Below are 20,293 nucleotides of genomic sequence, written 5' to 3'. Positions count from 1 at the left end.
TAAAGGGAGCGTCGGTGTAAGGTTAGTTATTTATATTTACCATATCGTTTTGTGCGGGAAATTTCACCTAGCTGTATCTCGAACTGAACTGGAAATTAGAAAAATTAGTTTTGAATTTTTGGTGGTAATTTACAGGATTGAGATCATGGTTTTTCTTTTTTTTTGTTTCTTTTATGCGCGTTGGTTAGCGCAGTTTGGTAGGTAATATTGATTACTATTGGGTAAATGTGCTAAGTAGGTAATTGTACTTCGAGAATTGGATCGATTCGAAATACATGTTCTGTTATGTTATGCTATGTTATGTTATGCTCGATATAATACAATACAATAACATGAAAAAAAAAATAGAAGAAGAAGAAGACAATTGTTGACTGTCAAATTCCAATACTGATACTTTTGCCACTAGCGGTACTACTTCTAATAATAACGATTTGGAAAAGTAAAAGTAAAAGTAAAAGTAAAAGAGAAAAGGCAGGATCGAAATTTTATTCCTACTGATGCTTACTAGGAGGTTTCCATTCGAGGAGATAGGTAAAAAAAAAAAAAAATGAAAATTGAGGATAGTCTGACATTGGCAGTGTGAAAAGAGACTTCAATTCAATTCAATGAGGCAACTAGGGAAATAGGGAAATCTAGGAAGATTAAGTGTTCGATTCGACCAACAGCAACTGTAAAAAAAAAAAAGTAATTTGTAATCGTGGAATTTTTCAATTAACTGTTTAAAGATTCCTGTCTTTATGTTCAGCAAAAAAAGATATAAAAATGGTGCTTGATTTCATTAAAAAAAAAATTAAATTAATTCGTTTTCTTGTCTTGTCATTTTATTCTTTTATACTTCCTTTGTTTCAATTCTTTTATTCATTCTTATATTTTATCTTCTAATTTTGATCTCACATAAGTATACCAACCAAGCAATTGATCGATAGCTTATAGTTTATTAGATCTCTTGAAACAATTGGCCTCCCTTTTTTTTTCACATATCATTGATATACCAACAACCTTTATTATAAAATAACTAATACAAATGTCTCAATTCAACGAAACTGATAAATTAGCTGTCAACACTTTAAGATTGTTGTCTGCCGAATTACCATCTGCTGCCAACTCTGGTCACCCAGGTGCTCCATTGGGTATGTCCCCAGCTGCTCACGTTCTATGGACTAGATTCTTGAGAGCTAACCCAAAGAATGCTGACTGGATCAACAGAGACAGATTCGTTTTATCTAATGGTCACGCCGTCGCTATGTTATACTCATTGTTACACTTAGCTGGTTACGATTACTCTATTGAAGATTTAAAACAATTCAGACAATTAGGTTCTAAGACTCCAGGTCACCCAGAATATGAATTAGAAGGTGTTGAAGTTACTACTGGTCCATTGGGTCAAGGTGTCTCTAATGCTGTCGGTTTAGCTATCGCTCAAGCTAACTTAGCTGCTACATACAACAAGCCAGGTTTCACTTTATCTGACAACTACACTTACACTTTCTTAGGTGATGGTTGTTTACAAGAAGGTGTTTCCTCTGAAGCTTGTTCTTTAGCCGGTCACTTGGAATTGGGTAACTTGATTGCCATTTACGATGACAACAAGATCACCATTGATGGTAACACTAAGGTCTCCTTCACTGAAGATGTCTTAAAGAGATATGAAGCTTACGGCTGGGAAATCTTAAAAGTTGACAACGGTGATGAAGATTTAGATGCTATCTACAACGCTATCTTACAAGCTAAGAAGTCTAACAAGCCAACCATTATTCAAAACAGAACCACTATCGGTTACGGTTCTTTGAAGGCTGGTAGCCACGATGTTCACGGTTCTCCATTATCTGCCGATGACATGGCTCAAATGAAGGTTAAATTCGGTTTCGACCCAAACACTCACTTCGCTGTTCCACAAGAAGTTTACGATTTATACCAACAACGTTTGACCACCCCAGGTATGGAAGCTAACAAGCAATGGGATGCTTTGTTTGCCGAATACCAAAAGAAATTCCCAGAATTAGGTTCCGAATTAGCCAGAAGATTGAAGTGTGAATTACCAGCTAACTGGGACTCTTTCTTGCCAACTTACACTCCAAAGGACTCTGCTTTGGCTACCAGAAAATTATCTGAAATGTGTTTGCAAAGTATTCACAACGCTTTACCAGAAATGGTTGGTGGTTCTGCTGATTTGACCCCATCTAACTTGACCAGATGGAAGGAAGCTGTTGATTTCCAACCTCCATCTTCTGGTTTAGGTGACTACTCTGGTAAGTACATCAGATACGGTATCAGAGAACACGCTATGGGTGCTATCTTAAACGGTATTGCTGCTTTCGGTGCTAACTACAGACCATACTCTGGTACTTTCTTGAACTTCGTTGCTTACGCTGCTGGTGCCGTCAGATTATCTGCCTTATCTGGTCACCCAATCACCTGGGTTGCTACTCACGACTCTATCGGTGTTGGTGAGGATGGTCCAACCCATCAACCTATCGAAACTTTGGCTCACTTCAGAGCTATGCCAAACTTGCACGTCTGGAGACCAGCTGATGGTAATGAAGTTTCTGCTGCTTACAAATGTGCTATGGAATCTCAACATTCTCCAAACATGCTTGCTTTGACCAGACAAAACTTGCCACACTTGGCCGGTTCTTCCATCGAAAAGGCTTTGAAGGGTGGTTACGTTATTGAAGATGTTGCTAACCCAGATATCATCTTCGTTGCTACTGGTTCCGAAGTTTCCTTGTCCATTGACGCTGCTAAGATCTTGGCTGCTCAAAACATCAAGTCTCGTATCGTTTCCATGCCAGATTTCTTGTCTTTCGACAGACAACCAGAAGAATACAGAAAGTCTGTCTTGCCAGATGGTGTTCCAATCTTGTCCGTTGAAGTTTTGACAACTTTCGGTTGGGGTAAATACTCTCATCAACACATTGGTTTGGATAGATTCGGTGCCTCTGGTAAGGCTCCAGAAGTTTTCAAATACTTCGGTTTCTCTCCTGATGTTGTTGCTGACAAGGCTATGAAGACTGTCGCATTCTACAAGGGTAAGGAAGTCGTCTCCCCTCTATCTAAGCCATTTTAAATTAATATATGTATAAATTGGTAGTTTTCTAATGAATATTGTTAAAAAGGTTTTTAGGTCTAGTGAGATAAATGTCTCTGTTTATATTATATAATTATAAAACAATTATGTAACATTTGTTAAAAAAATAATATGATATTAACACACACACACACATATATATATGTACATATGTTTATATTCACCTTAAGATGTTGTTGTTAATGTGCTTTTATTTTTGTAATAATAATACATAGGAAGAATTATTAATTAATTACTTAAAATAAGGTAATAAACCTAATGATGAATGAACTCCAGAAGTCAAATTATTAATATTTATAATTTTTCAAAATCTTCCTCATTATATTTAAAATCGCTGTTGCAACGCCTTGCTAGCCAGCTATTTTGATAATCGAAATACCTCCATGTTTCTTCTTCTGCTTGTTGCATACCTGGAGGAGATTTTGTTACCTCTTTGTAGTACCAATTACGATTTATTTTATTAAATTTCCAGTTTCTATGTTTTGCCAATTCTCTTGCCACCAGGAATTGTTCATAGGTGCCTTGATAATGGTAAAATATGAAAAATAAGGTATCTAAGTCAAATTTACTGAATGTTTTAGCCAATGATGTTCTGGAATAAATATCATGAGTTGTACTTGGTTTAGACTCCTTTTTATCATCTTCACTTTTTATACTTTCGTTTGAACCAGTATTCTGCTGTTGTTGCAACTGTGGAGAATCTACAGGAGAAACAAATCTAATTGGCTCACTAGGAAAGAAGATAGAAGTTGGATGTGGTAATGAAAGTGGGTTTCTATAAAGATATGGTGTGTCAGCGTCTAATGAATCTGGACAATTCAATAGAGATGATTCTAATTGTGATACCATTCTGTCTGGCATTTCTTTATATGGCTGCATTAATGGTCGTTTTGAATCTAACCAATACTTCAATTCTTCACTGAATAAAGGATTTTTGAAAGCTTTATGTTGAGAAATATCTCTTTTAATATCTTCTTCTATTTGTTCAGAGATATCAGGAGGGAAGCTGATTTCTCTATCTTCTGAGATTTCATTCTGGGAAATCTCTTTCTTTTTGCTACTAGTCGATGATGCTGATTTGGTTGGAGATGAGTTTGAATCATTAATATTTTGTGAAGTCAAATTTGGAGAAGAAGGTGTCGGAGTTGAAACCATTGAACTTGTAGTTTTATTTTTTCTTGGAGAACGTTCTTGTTTTTTAGGTTTTGAAGTTGTAGAGTTTGATGTATTTGCATTTGTAGAATCACTCATCATTGAAGAATCTGCATCTTCTTTAATTTCACAATTCATATCTTCATAAATGGTGTCATATTCAATAAAGTCTGGATCATCATTATTATCGACATAATATCTAATGTCATCTTGAAATTCTTCTACAGTTTCTGCTTCTAAATCATCATTTTGTAATAATTTTAAAATATTTTCTAAATTTGAGATATGAAATTCATGTCTTTCCACTTGGGTTTGATCTTCTTTTGCTTCGTAAGACTCTAGTTGTTTTTGTAACTCTTCTAAACAATCTTGAATAAATATAAATTGATCTCTTTTTTTCAATTCCTTTGGATCTTTAATAATATCAGGGTTTGTTAAAGCTTCTGTTGAAAATTGTTTTGTTTTCATTAGTTTTTCAACCGATTTAAATTTTTCCATATCTATTTCAATCAATCTTCTATTTTCCATCAACACATCTTGCTTATCTTTGACGTCTTCTTTGCTTAACCATGTTTTAATTTGATCTCTATGTTTTTGTAGTTTTTTGATTTCTCTTTTCAAATCAGATTCTAATTTTTCTCTGTATGAGGTATTTGAAGGGTCACTTGATTGGAACTTTTCATAAATTTCATCATAATCTTCCAAACCTTCTTTGACCTTTTTCAGTAACTTATCGATATCCTGTTGTAATTTTCTTTGAGACATTTTTCCAAAAGAGTTTTGTTGTCAAATACTGGAATTTATATATATATACTTATAGAGATGTGTCTCGAACCAGAAAGTATTTAAAAAATATAGGGAAAAGAAAAATTGAACAACTCCAGAATAAAATAAAATGAAATGAAACAATAACGAAGGGGTCTTTTAGCTGGCTGTGGGAGATAAAAGGTGTGTGGAAACTCCAATATGCTTTCCTATTTACAATTGAACCAAGCTGATAGAAAGGTGAAACGCAATTGCTCCTGATGAAAGTATTATAATTACTTGTATCAAGATATTTTTTTGCACATCTCTAGCATGTATATACTTCAATATAATTCTTTTTAACATTTATCAAATTATTCAATTGAAGTTTAAGAATTTGATAATTTGACAATGTGATACTATTACGTCCAACATGATAAAAATAAGATTCCAGAGAACACATCATTCGGCCAGATCATGTGACTCTATTGTCAGGGTAAAGTCAATATTGTAAAATGTCTCTCGTAGTAGAAAGAAGTACATAATATATATAGATAACCCTGCTTGTCCCATATGCATTCAAACATATCTCTGTTTAGCCAACAGAGAGACCAGACTAGACTAGACATTAGATACTAATCATAATATATGAATTGATTACGAACAAAACCACTTACTTAGCTGAATTTACTTCTTACACTATACTTTTAGTAATATAACCATACTACCATACACCGCACCGTAACATACATCAAATATATATTTCCAAACAACTAACCATGCATATTACTCCCAATACAATACAACACAATACAGTAATACAAGACCCATTTCATTGCAACAACAAATAACACTCTTTTGCATCGCAATTGACACGCAATCCAAGCTCTTTGTTTGATGGGGGAAACTTCATTTGAGCAGGAATACCATCATACCAGACGTTTCAAATCCATTAAATTCCATTCCCATGGGAAATTTTGATGGTCAATTTGTTGTAGCCTCTCTCTCTCTTTCTTTCTCTTTTTTCTTTCACTCTGGTCGTCTTGTCAAGTTGACTCATTCATACAGTATACACTTATTCAGACAAAAGAAAGTGTCTACTTTTATCCTCAATGATCCTTAAGATTTAACTCATTTAACTGATTGATTGATTGATCAAGCAAGAGTGGAATAGAAGACCCTAAAGTGTGATTAATAATGAATAGTAAGAGTATCATTAGGTGATTGATTTTGCGAGGATTTTATTATTATCGACAGTCGCTAGTCGTTATGTGGCTGCAATATCCAATACCGTACTTGCCTATGACTATTACTATTATCTTCGATGTTGAACTTCTAATAGTGTACTATACTGTTTGATTGCATTTTTTATTTTTTAGAATAATTGACGTAGGGAAGGGAAACTGAGTCACTTACTCGAAACTTACTATTTATATTCATTTAAGATGAATAAATAGAAGAAAAAATATAATAGTAATAAGTTTTAGATCTTGGTTATGCTAACATATATAAATAGTTGGTATTTATATTACATTAATTGTTCCTATTGTAATTATTCCATTAATTCAAATACATAGAATTATTTAACAATCTTCCATTGAGTTGAATTGGATTTAAAAGAACAGTAAGATAGATTTGTTTTATTTTGCTTAGCGTATTTACAATGTCAGAACAATTTTGGATTAAAAAACTGGATAACCCAACTTTAAGTGTTTTACCAAATGATTATTTACGTCCTCACTCGGAACCATTATCGATCCAAAGGACTATCAATATTAAAGTGCCACAGTTAGACTTACCTATTGAAAACTTTAATGATACATATATAACATCTTTGGCTGTTTGGTCATCATTGATCCTTAGATTAACTGGTGATGATGATATCCTTCTGTATATTCAAGGTAATAGAGTATTGCGATTTAATATTCAAAAGGACTGGTCGTTTCAGCAATTATATAACGTCATCTCAAATGAATTAGAAAATTTACCTTCTAATGATTCAATCAATTTCGATGACTTATCTGAAACTATCAAAATTTTAAATGATAACAACTTGACTCCACCTACATTATTTAAACTAGCATTTTTGAAAAATGAACAAAATTTTAATTTAAACCATTTTAAATACTCTCCAATTGATTTAGCCATCAATTTACAATTGTCTGATAATGAAGAGTCAGTTTTGGAATTCAACTATAATTCTTTATTGTTTTCAGATAAAAGAATTTCAATCCTGATCGATCAATTTTTAAATTTCATTACTTCAATTACATCTGATTCAAACCAAATTATAACTCAAATCCCACTTCTAACTAGTTCTTCGAAAGATGACATACCTGATCCAACTACGAATTTAGGTTGGTGTGACTTCGTCGGTTGTATTCAAGATATTTTCCAAGATAATGCCGAAAAATTTCCAGATAGAACTTGTGTCGTAGAGACTCCTTCGTCTTCTCAACTCGAAAGAATCTTCACCTACCAACAAATAAATCGTACCTCCAATGTAGTGGCTCATTATTTAATATCTACAGGCATCAAACGTGGTGATGTAGTCATGATTTATTCTTCTCGTGGTGTCGATCTAATGGTTTGTGTATTGGGTGTTTTAAAAGCTGGCGCAACCTTTTCTGTCATCGACCCTGCTTATCCACCAGCAAGACAAAATGTATACTTAAGTGTTGCGAAACCTCGTGGGTTGATTGTAATTAGATCAGCTGGAAAACTAGACCAATTAGTAGAGGATTTCATAACAAATGAGCTGGAAATCGTCTCTCGAATCCCTTCAATTGCTATCCAAGATGACGGGAAAGTTGAAGGTGACATTGCTAACGATCCATTATCGAAATTTGTGCAATTACAAGATACAAGAACAGGGGTGATTGTTGGTCCAGACTCAAATCCAACTTTGTCATTTACTTCAGGTTCAGAAGGTATTCCAAAGGGTGTATTAGGTAGACATTTCTCATTAGCATACTATTTTAATTGGATGTCAAAACAATTTAACTTATCTGAAAATGATAATTTTACCATGTTGAGTGGTATCGCTCATGATCCTATCCAAAGAGATATGTTTACTCCACTATTTCTAGGTGCTAGATTGTATGTTCCAACTCAAGATGATATCGGCACCCCAGGTAAATTGGCAGAATGGATGAATAAATATAACTGTACTGTCACCCATTTAACACCAGCAATGGGTCAATTATTAACTGCACAAGCTGTAACACCTTTCCCAAAATTACACCATGCATTTTTTGTTGGTGACATACTAACCAAACGTGATTGTTTAAGATTACAAACTTTGGCTGAAAATTGTACCATCGTCAATATGTATGGTACTACTGAAACCCAGCGTGCAGTTTCTTTCTTCGAAGTTGAATCAAGAAGTAAGAATCCTGAATTTTTAAAGAATTTGAAAGATGTCATGCCCGCTGGTAAAGGTATGTTCAATGTTCAATTGTTGGTTGTTAATAGAAATGATAGAACACAGTTATGCGGTGTTGGTGAAGTTGGTGAAATTTATGTGCGTGCAGGAGGTCTTGCTGAAGGTTATCGTGGGTTGCCAGAATTAAATAAAGAGAAATTTGTTAATAACTGGTTGGTTGATGAACATCACTGGGATTATTTAGATAAAGGTAATGAACCATGGAGGGAGTTTTGGTTTGGCCCAAGAGATAGGCTATACAGAACTGGTGACTTAGGTCGTTATTTACCGGATGGTAATTGTGAATGCTGTGGTCGTGCAGATGATCAAGTTAAAATTCGTGGGTTTAGAATTGAGTTGGGTGAAATTGACACTAATATTTCTCAACATCCATTAGTTAGGGAAAACATCACATTAGTTCGTAAAAATAATGACAATGAAAGTACTTTGATTACTTTTATGGTCCCAAGATTTGACAAACAAGAGCTTCAAAATTACTGTTCCCATGAAATTATAGATAGTACTGACCCAACTGTCATTGGCTTAGTCAAATATAACTTATTGGCAAAATCTATTAAAGAACATTTGAAAAAAAGGCTGGCAAGTTATGCAATTCCAACTTTTATTGTTGTATTGAATAAATTACCATTAAATCCTAACGGTAAAGTGGATAAACCTAAATTGCAATTTCCAACCGCTAAACAACTTTATGAGGTCAACAAATGCGGCACCACCAATGTTGATGACTCTTCCTTTACCATAACGGAAAAACAAATAAGTGAAGTTTGGCTAGCAACTTTACCAACAAAACCTTCCTCTATTGCACTAGATGATTCATTTTTCGATCTGGGTGGCCACTCAATTTTAGCTACGAGAATGATATTTGCTTTGAGAAAAGCATTTGATATTGAGCTTCCTTTAGGTATAGTATTCAAATATCCAACTCTGAAAGCACTCGCTAATGAAATCGATATTATTAAATCATCTGAATCTAGTACTACTGACGATTCAGTTGTCGATTATTATAAAGATGCATTGGAACTGGTAAATTCTCTACCGGTTTCATTCCATCCTCGAGAACCATTCTGCTTTAATTTAGGTTCCTCTTCAACTACCATTAATGTATTCTTAACAGGTGTCACAGGTTTCTTGGGTTCATTTATCCTATCGGATATTTTAAACCGTAGTACTAGAGGCTTTGAGTTTAAGGTTTACGCTCATGTAAGAGCAAGTAATCAACAGACAGGATTGGAAAGAATTAAGAAAGCTGGTTTAACCTATGGTACCTGGAAAGAAAAATTTGCTGAAAAATTACAAATTGTTATTGGCGACTTGTCTGAAACACAATTTGGATTGCCAGATTCAGAATGGTCTAAGCTAACCACGACAATCGATGTTATAATTCACAATGGTGCCCTAGTTCATTGGGTATATCCATATACAAATTTAAGAAGTGCCAATGTCGTTTCAACAATCAATGTTATTAATTTGGCTGCCCATGGAAAGCCTAAATTTTTCACATTTGTTTCATCTACTTCAACACTTGATACTGAATATTATTTTAATCTATCTGATAAATTGGTATCAGAAGGTAAAAGTGGTATTATGGAATCTGATGACTTACTTGGTTCTTCAAAGGGCCTATCGGGAGGTTATGGTCAATCTAAATGGGTTTCTGAATATTTAATCAGACGTGCCGGTGAAAGGGGGTTGCGTGGCTGTATTGTTCGTCCTGGTTATGTAACTGGTGATTCAAAAACAGGTTCATCAAACACAGACGACTTCTTGTTGAGATTTTTGAAAGGTGTTGTACAACTTAGAAAAATTCCAAATATCGAAAATTCAGTGAATATGGTACCTGTTGATCACGTCGCAAGAACCGTTGTTGCAACTTCTCTAAATCCACCGTCAAGTAAAGAGCTATCTGTCGCACAGGTCACTGGTCATCCTCGTATTAAGTTTTATGAATACCTATTCACCCTACAAGCTTATGGTTATGATGTTACTATTGAATCGTATGATGAATGGAAGGGATCTTTGAAATCATCCGTAATTGAAAACAATGAAGAAAATGCATTATACCCACTATTGCATATGGTTTTGGATGATTTGCCAAGTGGCACAAGAGCACCTGAACTAGATGATTCTAATACAGTCAAATCATTAAAAAATGATGTGAAGTGGACCGGAATTGATGTTTCAAAGGGTAAAGGCATCGACAGGGATCAAATGGGTATTTATATTTCTTATCTGATCAAAGTAGGCTTTCTTCCACCTCCATCTCACAAAGGTCAATATGAATTACCTGAAATAAATTTAACTGATGAACAGATCAGTTTAGTGTCATCCGGTGCTGGTGCTCGTTCTAGCTCTGCGAAAAACTAAACAATGTAAATAGATCATATGATAGACTCCAATCAAATATTGTTCTAAATAGTTTTAAAGCGTCCTTTATAATATTTACTCTATCCTACATATGTATAAATAGACGATGCTAAATGTATTAATGAGTGACATATTAGTTTATGTCAAAATCCATGACAACTAACTGTTGAATAAAAACTGCAAGTCTGCAGGAGTCAACCTACTGATCGCAGCTTCATCCTGATTAATGGTGGCATGAATCATATTTGCTTTCTTTTCTTGCAATTCAATAATTCTTGATTCAATACTATCTTCAATACAAAATCTAGTAATTTTAACAGGCCTGTATTGACCAATTCTATGAACTCTATCACCACTCTGCCATTCTACACTTGGATTCCACCACGGATCTAGTATGAATACCTGAGAGGCTTCACATAAGTTTAATGCAACACCACCAGCTTTTAGACTTACTAAAAACACCTCACAATTAATATTATTCATAAAATATTTAATAGTTTCATCTCTTTGAGTAGGTGACATACTACCCTGTAGTTTAACAGTTTCGAAACCTGCTCTTTTCAGTCTCCATTCGACCAGATCCAGCATACTAGTGAATTGAGAAAATACAATCGATTTTATGGTTCTGACATTACTTCTGAGTTTATATAATTCCTCTACCAATGCCTCGATTTTTGTAGATGATTTCCAATTACCTCCCATGTTTAATCTACTGACAATGCTTTGCTTTTTGAAATGCTCCATATCTACCTCTAGAGAAGGTTGCGATAGATCTATACTTAATCCAATATGACATACTGGACATGTTAAATTCTTCGAATCTTCCATAAATGATTCTATATATTCCTTAATACACAGTCTGCAAAACTGATGGTGACATTTTGATTCAATTGGTTCTTCTGCTTCATCATTACAAAGTTGACAAATATAAACACCAGAAAAGTCTGGTCCAGTAGCAGATTTCAATCTTTTTAGAACTAAATCAGGATGATCTGCCATCTGCCTCATCCTTGTAATTAAAGTGAAAATGTTTGCATAATTATTTAAAACGACACCATCTTCAACGTATGCATTATATTTTCTTTTCACATCGGAATACAAACTTCTATAAAGATCCTTTTCTTCTTCATTGAAGTAATCTTTCCTTACTGTTACAATTCTTGGAGGTAAACCTAAATCGTCAGCTCTCTCTACTTTTGTTCTTCTTAACATGATATTTTTCAATAGAGTCTGAATATTGTTAAAACTTTCCAACCCTGGACCTTCAACACCAAATTTTTGTATGTTCTTCAACATGAAATGGTTAAAAAAATTTGTGTGTTGCATTATGACATGATTACAATTATCACAGTGCATATTATCTGAGAATTTCCATTCTTTTGAATTACATTCACATTTGGTACAGAAATATTTTGTAAATGGATTTATATCAAGGAACCGTATTAATGAATACATTTCACCAATTCTATTTTGCAACGGCGTACCCGATAGACACCATCTTTTCTTTGTCTGTAAGGCGTTTACAGCTCTTGAAGTATTACTTGTTCTATCTTTAATATTATGTGCTTCATCCAGAATGACTCTATAAAAAGGGATGTTATGCAGAACTGAACGTTCTTTGATTAGGCCTGCTTTTCTTCTAAAACCATAAGTTTGTTTCCTAAATACTGATTCAATGACTGTATAAGTAGTCAATATTACATCGAAATTTTTTAAATCATTCAAATCAGAAGACCTATTTGCACCATGGAATATATAAACTTTTAACTTGCCGTTTGTATGTTGTTCGATTTCGTTTTTCCATTGCATTAAAGCAACAGTTGGAGCAATAACTAAAGAAGGTGAGTTCTGCAAATTATGTAATAACAAAGCAATGGTTTGAATAGTTTTACCCATACCCATTTCATCTGCGAGGACACCGCCATTGTAAAGAGAATTATCTTCTTGATGCACCAGCCAATGAAGACCTTCCAACTGAAAAGGAAGTAATTTTATAGACATTCCTTCAGGTTGTTCAGCTCTGTGGGGTACGTAAGGAGGAGCATTTTTTAAATCTATAAATACATCTTTTAAATAAGGATGAAATTCATATAATCTTAGTGTATTTCTCTCATATGGAGTTAATTTTGGTTTCTTTGGCTTCGTTGATTTTTTTGTATTTTTTTTCTTTACAATTTTTTTCTTTGAAACCTTCTTCTTAGTCTGTGATAAAGGCATGTCATCATCGTCATATTCCTCTTCTTGTTCACTTTTGATCTCTATAATTTCATGATCCGAAGGATCAGATAATTTCACTATTTTCAAATTATCATCAGTTTCTGTATCATCGGATTCAACGTAATCAACTTTCTTACGAGATGACCTAGTAATCCTCTTCCTTATGAATCCACCTTCTTCCATAATCTTCAAAACTTTACCAAATTTAGTGCCAGAAGGATCGAATTAAACATAAAAATGTAGAACAGACTAGCAAAAAGTTCCCACAATTCTCCGACGAAGTTAATATTGGTATATGTTTTTTTTAGAACCTAAAATAGTCTTCTAAATATCAAATTGATATTAAAATCAGTAATTGATCTTGAACATTCCTCATCTTTTTGTTCACATCTCGATATTGTTCTTACTAATCATTCAATCGATATTGCTCTGTTACTGCTTGAGAAATCAAACCCATTTCGAAAATTTAATAGTGTAGCTATCACTCACTAGCTTACTTACTGCTGGAGTTCTTTCCGTAACAATAGGAATAAGAATAGGAATGGGAATAAGAAAAGACATCCAACCTTCGTAGTTAGCATATGCTAGCGCTGCTGATAATACCACTGCTGCTGCTGCTGCGTTTGGACTTTGTTTTATTTCACTTTTACAGAAAGAACCAAAAAAACACATGAAAAATTATAGAACCTATCAAAAACACAACACAACACATACACAACAGCCTCTCACTCTCACTCTCTCATTCTAATCATAATCATCACATTACCATAATTATCGCAACAGGTAAATAGTTGTATGTAGCAGTACTTCTCTCCTTCTTATTGATTCACTTTCACTATCACTATCACTTATCACTTTCATTACCGTTCAGTCAGAAAAAGGAAAATATCAATAGCCTACCCTCTTTAGACTGATGCCTCAACTGGTCTCTTGAGAAAAGACAAAAAAAAACCTTTCACCTTTGTCTTTTGTCAGTACAACAACGTAAAAATTAACCAACGGATGCCAGAATAAGAAATAAAACCATGAAAAGGATACACCAAGTGGTAGAGTAGAGTAGATTACCGTAACGTACTGTACCGTACTCTACAGGTGATGATTGTGATTGATTAGTTGATTTGACGGTGTGAGAAGATATGTTAAGGTTTGTCTTGATTTATTCCTTTATAAAATATCTCCATTTAATTTGCCTATTACAATGAATACCTCCCACCGTCTGTTTTGTTTGTCTGTATGCATGTCTCTGCCTCTATTCATCACCACCATCATCACCATTGTCACTGTTTTTGTTCATCTAATCCGTACAGATTCAATCCAACGACTTAAAAGAAACATATAGAGGCACATTTTGTCTTTGTTGTTCGATATTGTTTCAGATATACAGATACGATATATACCGACATCCCAGACAGAGAGAACTCTCTCTGTTACAGGTAAAATAAACCTAAAATAATTACATATGTTTAATCATACATAGCAGTAATAGGTAAGCCCATCTATCTACAGAAACAAATGAATTAAAAACACAAACTCTAGGTAAAGAAACAATTTCCAATCTACCATCTACAAATGGAATATATATCTCCTTGTTCCTTCTTTAATTTACCACTTCTTCTTATAATTTGTTTGTCATCGGTGCTAACGTTATTACCATGATTGTATGGTTTCTACTTTCCATTTGATGCAGCTCTCCTCCCAATTACTCGAGAATTGATTAATCAACTCGCCAATTTAATCACATTACAGCAACCAGACACTTGTCTTGATGGTTCTTGCGTCATCTTCCTCAGTTTTGTTTACCTTCTTTTAAACTACTCAAACTTAGTTTCATTAAGACATGCAGTACTGAGACAAGCTCAGGAGGGTACATTTAAATATAGACAGATGGGATCCAACCTACCTCTCCTTCCACAGGTATTTATATATGTATGTATGTATGTATGTATGTATGTATGTATGTATGTATGTATGTATGTATGTATGTATGTATGTATGTATGTATGTATGTATGTTTATATACACCTATGTGTGAATCTAGTACTATGAACTAGTTTATTTTTAACTTGCAAACGTGAGGTGGTATGGTGACAGGTTATACTGTAGAGATCAGATAGAATCTTATAGTTTTGGAATATATATATTTTTTCCACTTCAGAATGTAATAATAGTTACTTTAAAGTTCATTTGTTCGATGAAGAAGATTTTGATGATGATTGATCGATTATACTGATATTTATATAAAATCTATAGGATATTCAGGCATAACCTCTACAGGTTTCTAGCGTAGATGGTTTGCAGTTCTTTCTTCTTTCTTGTCCTTGTTCTAGGTTGTAGTTAGTCTTGAATTTGTTAGATTATTTATTGATTTATTGATTTATTTATTTTTTTATTTGATTTTTGATTTTTTAATTTTTGATTTCTATAAAACATTTACTAGGTTTTGCATTGTATTTATCAAGCTTAAATTCTCTGTAAGACATCTCTTTTCGTTATGGGAAGTAGGTATTTGTAGCTATTCGATTTTATTTTTTCCTTTAATATTCTGGGTATATATAAATATAAATATACACACAGACACACTTCTATATATCTATATAAATTTTTCACTAGGTTATAAGTATTTTTTGTATTTTATTTCATATCAGAGGAACAGAAAAGTAATGCAAGCGTTGGTCCAAACTCAACCTTTGCAATCTACACCAGTTTCTTTACAACAAGTTCCTCCAAATGTTAAAAATATTGATCCTATAGTCCAGTCTACTGCTGATACTTGGCTATCTATAGCTTCCTTAGCTGAAACTCTTAATGACACTACAACCCTAATAAGAGCCTATCACTCTGTGTTAGCTCATGATCCTCTTAGTGTCACTGCTTTGGTATCGTTAGCCAATTTTTATCGTTCAACTGATGCTTTCGATAAGGCTGTTCATTATTATGAAAAAGCTGTAGCTTTAGATTCTACTCTAGCTGAGGTCTGGTCTTTATTAGGCCATTCATATTTAATGTTGGATGAACTACAAAAGGCTTATAACGCTTACCAACAGGCTTTATATCATTTAGCTGACCCTAATGTACCAAGATTATGGCATGGTATCGGGATACTATATGATAGATATGGTTCTCTCGAATATGCAGAAGAGGCATTTGCCAAAGTGTTGGAATTAGATCCAAAATTTGATAAAGCAAACGAAATATATTTCAGATTAGGTATAATTTACAAACACCAAGGAAAATTTAATCAAGCTCTAGATTGTTTTAATTATATATTGACAAATCCGCCACAACCATTGAAACAGTGGGATATTTGGTTTCAGATCGGTAACGTTTTGGAAAATATAGGTGTTTGGGAAAATGCTAAAATTGCTTATGAAAATGTCCTATTACAAAATGATAGACATGCCAAGGTCTTACAACAATTAGGTTGCTTATACGCAATGAATAATAATTTAAATTTTTATAACCCTGAAAAGGCTCTCAATTATTTACTTCGTTCCTTAGAGGTGGATAGTGAAGATTCAACTACATGGTATCACCTTGGTAGAATTCATATGATTAGAAGCGATTACAATGCTGCTTATGAAGCATTTCAACAAGCAGTCAATAGAGATGCGAGAAATCCAATATTCTGGTGTTCTATTGGGGTATTGTATTACCAGATTTATCAATATAGGGATGCTTTAGATGCTTATACAAGAGCAATTAGATTAAATCCATACATTAGTGAAGTATGGTATGACTTAGGTACATTATATGAAACCTGTAACAATCAATTAACTGACGCGCTGGACGCTTACAAACAAGCGGCAAGATTAGAGCCTGATAATACTCATATTAGAGAAAGATTGGACGCTCTTACAAATCAACTATCAACTCAACAGGGAAATATTAATCAAAAAATAGAATATCAAAAAAAGAATGAAAATATTCCATTAATGCTACAACCGACTTTACAACCAGATCTATTAAATCCTCTAAATATGGGACAAAATTATAATAAAGTACACCTAAACCCGACTATTTTACCAAATCAGGCACTTCATCCTATAGGACCACAGCCTCCATCATTAATTCCACCAATTTTAAATCATGAAAAGTCACTTCCTCAAAAAAGACCATTTGAAAACAATATCAACAAGTTAGTTAGTGCAGCTGTTTCAAATTCAAAATCCTCGAATAAATCCACCCCACAGTCTGGACAACAAAAACAAAAAAGAGCCAAAACCAAAAAATCTGTAAATAATTCTAAATCTCAAATTACAAAGAATGCTGATAATCCAAGTTCAAAAATTTTATCCAAGAGTATAAATATAGCCACACAGAGTAGTAAGTCTAATGGGAAAGAAACCAAAAACAAATCTGTAAATATAAAAGAGAAAAATAGCGCCAAAGGATCATCTAAAAAATCGAAGTCATCAGAAAAGACAAAGTCTGATTATCAAAAAATTAATAACAAATCGAATTCAAATAAGAATGTGACAGTATCTGATAAGAAAGTGACAAATGTAGCTGAAAAAATTGAAAAAGAAGATAATAAGATGGCGAAGATTGAAAATTTGAGTAAAATTGAGATTAAAAATACTAATGAATGTGTTAATAAACCAGTACTTTTACCAATACAAAATTTGGCATTAGAGCCTGATAGAGGAATAAATATTGTTAATACAAAGAGTGTAGCAAACTCGTCGATACCAAGAAGTGGCATTGATAATTTGATCAATGCAACAAAATATACTGCGGAAAATCATGACCCCATGGCAGTTAAAATTCAGTTACCGAGATTAAAGGAAATTACTGGACATATTGGACCTACTATTCCTAATAAAACGAATATGCATGAGAATTCTCATGATTTAAATTAATTATAATAAATCAATCATAAGCTACTACTCCCTACTAACGAATTACAATGAACTTCACTCCTAAACAACTAAATGAATGGCTATATAACTTTTAATTTATTTTACTGCAAACTGACTTATTAGCAAATAAGTTGTGTTTCCTGAAAAATGAGAAATTCAATAGTTTATTGTATATATTTTATTTGAAAATGAATGTCTAATAAATATAAATTCTGAGCATGTAATATTATTGAAGCTTCTTAAGGTTGCTATCATTAAGTGATAAAGTGTTTGAGATATACTAGCTTCTAGTTGTAAAATTTTATTTTAATATTTTACTTTAGAACGTCAACAGCACTTTGTTAAGTAGTTCAATGTTGAATTATGATGCTAATGAATGGGTTTATCCCCAACTACCAGAGAGTTGAATCTAAGTACAGTCTCATATTCATCAACTCAGAAGAAAATTGATTCAAATACTAAAAAAATTCGACACCAGCAGGATTTGAACCAGCGCGGGCAGAGCCCAACAGATTTCAAGTCTGTCGCCTTAACCACTCGGCCATAGTGCCAAAACTATAACGTCTTTAAAAATCAGGAAATAGGAACACATCACGGAATATTCCGATCCGATCCTGTATTGTTTGATCCGGAATATTAAATATTAATGTATTAAGTATTTATCTAGGGAAACAAGCCGTAGAAGTCAATACTTAAGGTTACTAGTTATAAGCTCTATGAGTGCTGACATTGGTCATGTGACTTTTCTTATAAAGCCATATTATCATGTCTCACGAGTGTCTGTCCGAAGTGAAAATTCTTCAAGGCATCTTGAAGTATAAAAGAACATTATGTAACATCATATATTAAGTAACTATGTATCAGAATAAAGAAATGATCCAGTTATCTAGTAAACCAGTGACAATGACAGTTGAGACCAATACCACAAACCAGTAATGAGGTTAATTAACTATTATGCTGACATTGGTCATGTGACTTTTTCTTATAAAGCCATATTATCATGTCTCACGAGTGTTTGTCCGAACCGAAAACTCTTCAAGGTATCTTGAAGTATAAAAGAAGAATATATATAGTAATATAACAAGTAACTATGTATAAAACTAAAAGAACTGTCAGAATTATGAGGTAACACGTGATATAGATGTATTGTATTGTTTCAACATAGTTTAATACGAATGGATTGTAAGATCTATGACACCAGATAATAAGTGTTATTATCGTTCATACTTATAAAGAATAATAGTAATTACTATTTGAAACAATTGTATAGTATTGTATATTATTTACTTACTTTGTACATTAGAAGAAGAAAATATAGAACTCTTTATTAATAAATATACTTATTAACAGTACTAATCTACCACCAAATAGACGAATAGAATAAATACCATAACAGCATTTACTCGACGTACAATTATTAGATATCTACAACTAAAGAATTCACAACAAAGAATACAGTATTGTATTGATTGGCCTCTTAATAATGCTTTTAATTATTACTTAGTTGTATGTTTAATTCGTTTTAAGTTAGAATGAAGGCTGTTAGGCGTTTATTCTATAGGATCTTAAGGGTTGAGATCTGTAAGCTAAAGTAAATATACTTGTTAATAATAATGTAATTGTATATCCTTTTGTTGTACAAAGTAAGATACTAAATAATATACAATAATATACAATGATCTCTTTAAATATTGTCAGAATTATGAGGTAACACGTGATCTAGACGTATTACGACATTATTCATATAGGATAAAGAAACGTTACTTTACACGAAAATGTTATTTCTGACGCTGAAAACTTTTCCAACACTTTATATAAGAAATGACAAGATCTTAATTGACACTTGTCATGTTAATTATATTCCCATGTGTATATTATATACTTTAATACACCGGCTCAATATCAACTTATTAAGAATGTCCTTGGAAATAAATAAAGAATCTATTACTATGAACGATTCGGTAGAAAAACTACAACATAATTCTCTACATTATATTATATATAAAATCCTCACGGAGAAATGTAATTAAATAAATAGGTCACCTATTAAAAATGATCAACAATTTCAAGATATCATCTGTCTAACATATTATTTTATATTTAGGTGGCTCATTTTAAAAAAACAATAGGCGGAGATAAATACAAATATTATATCAAAATCATCATAATGAATAATTCAGATATTAAGTTTTAATGTGAACAAATAAATCTTGTCTTTTTGTATAACATCCCTGTTGTAACCTAAATGTATGAATTCCATATATAGGTTTACAGATTATTCATATCACGTGATAAATGACATTTGTTGCCCTAATGACATAAATGCAAATATTAACAATATGACCTAAGAGATAGATTATAGATCTGTATGGTTCTAGAACATTCTTATGAGCTGAAAGATTATATTTATAACCCTAATCATTT

General features: G+C 32.9%; 5 protein-coding genes and 1 non-coding gene across 6 annotated transcripts; 3 read left to right on the top strand and 3 right to left on the bottom strand.

Annotated features, from left to right (window-relative positions):
• Nucleotides 1-1,024: 1,024 nt before the first annotated feature.
• On the top strand, nucleotides 1,025-3,067 carry Kpol_1006p8 (transketolase family protein; the record flags this gene model as incomplete). Its single annotated transcript, XM_001643420.1, has 1 exon — nucleotides 1,025-3,067. The coding sequence occupies one exon, from the start codon at nucleotides 1,025-1,027 to the stop codon at nucleotides 3,065-3,067; it is 2,043 nt and encodes a 680-aa protein (XP_001643470.1).
• Nucleotides 3,068-3,382: 315 nt separating this feature from the next.
• Nucleotides 3,383-5,005, bottom strand: NOT5 (CCR4-NOT core subunit NOT5; the record flags this gene model as incomplete). Its single annotated transcript, XM_001643419.1, has 1 exon — nucleotides 3,383-5,005. One exon carries the CDS (start codon nucleotides 5,003-5,005, stop codon nucleotides 3,383-3,385), a length of 1,623 nt encoding a protein of 540 aa, XP_001643469.1.
• A 1,642-nt stretch (nucleotides 5,006-6,647) lies between these two features.
• Nucleotides 6,648-10,793, top strand: LYS2 (L-aminoadipate-semialdehyde dehydrogenase; the record flags this gene model as incomplete). Its single annotated transcript, XM_001643418.1, has 1 exon — nucleotides 6,648-10,793. The coding sequence occupies one exon, from the start codon at nucleotides 6,648-6,650 to the stop codon at nucleotides 10,791-10,793; it is 4,146 nt and encodes a 1,381-aa protein (XP_001643468.1).
• A 159-nt stretch (nucleotides 10,794-10,952) lies between these two features.
• On the bottom strand, nucleotides 10,953-13,193 carry RAD16 (DNA repair protein RAD16; the record flags this gene model as incomplete). Its single annotated transcript, XM_001643417.1, has 1 exon — nucleotides 10,953-13,193. One exon carries the CDS (start codon nucleotides 13,191-13,193, stop codon nucleotides 10,953-10,955), a length of 2,241 nt encoding a protein of 746 aa, XP_001643467.1.
• A 2,477-nt stretch (nucleotides 13,194-15,670) lies between these two features.
• Nucleotides 15,671-17,869, top strand: Kpol_1006p4 (uncharacterized protein; the record flags this gene model as incomplete). The annotated part of the gene is made up of 1 exon (XM_001643416.1): nucleotides 15,671-17,869. One exon carries the CDS (start codon nucleotides 15,671-15,673, stop codon nucleotides 17,867-17,869), a length of 2,199 nt encoding a protein of 732 aa, XP_001643466.1.
• A 469-nt stretch (nucleotides 17,870-18,338) lies between these two features.
• Nucleotides 18,339-18,420, bottom strand: Kpol_1006trna2. The gene has a single exon. It is a non-coding gene; the product is annotated as a tRNA-Ser (tRNA).
• Nucleotides 18,421-20,293: the final 1,873 nt, after the last annotated feature.

This window comes from Vanderwaltozyma polyspora, genomic scaffold, assembly GCF_000150035.1.
Source record: "Vanderwaltozyma polyspora DSM 70294 KpolScaffold1006 genomic scaffold, whole genome shotgun sequence".
Taxonomy (NCBI): Eukaryota; Fungi; Ascomycota; class Saccharomycetes; order Saccharomycetales; family Saccharomycetaceae; genus Vanderwaltozyma; species Vanderwaltozyma polyspora.
Note: the sequence above shows the minus strand (reverse complement) of the source record. Positions and strands in the feature narration are given on the sequence as shown.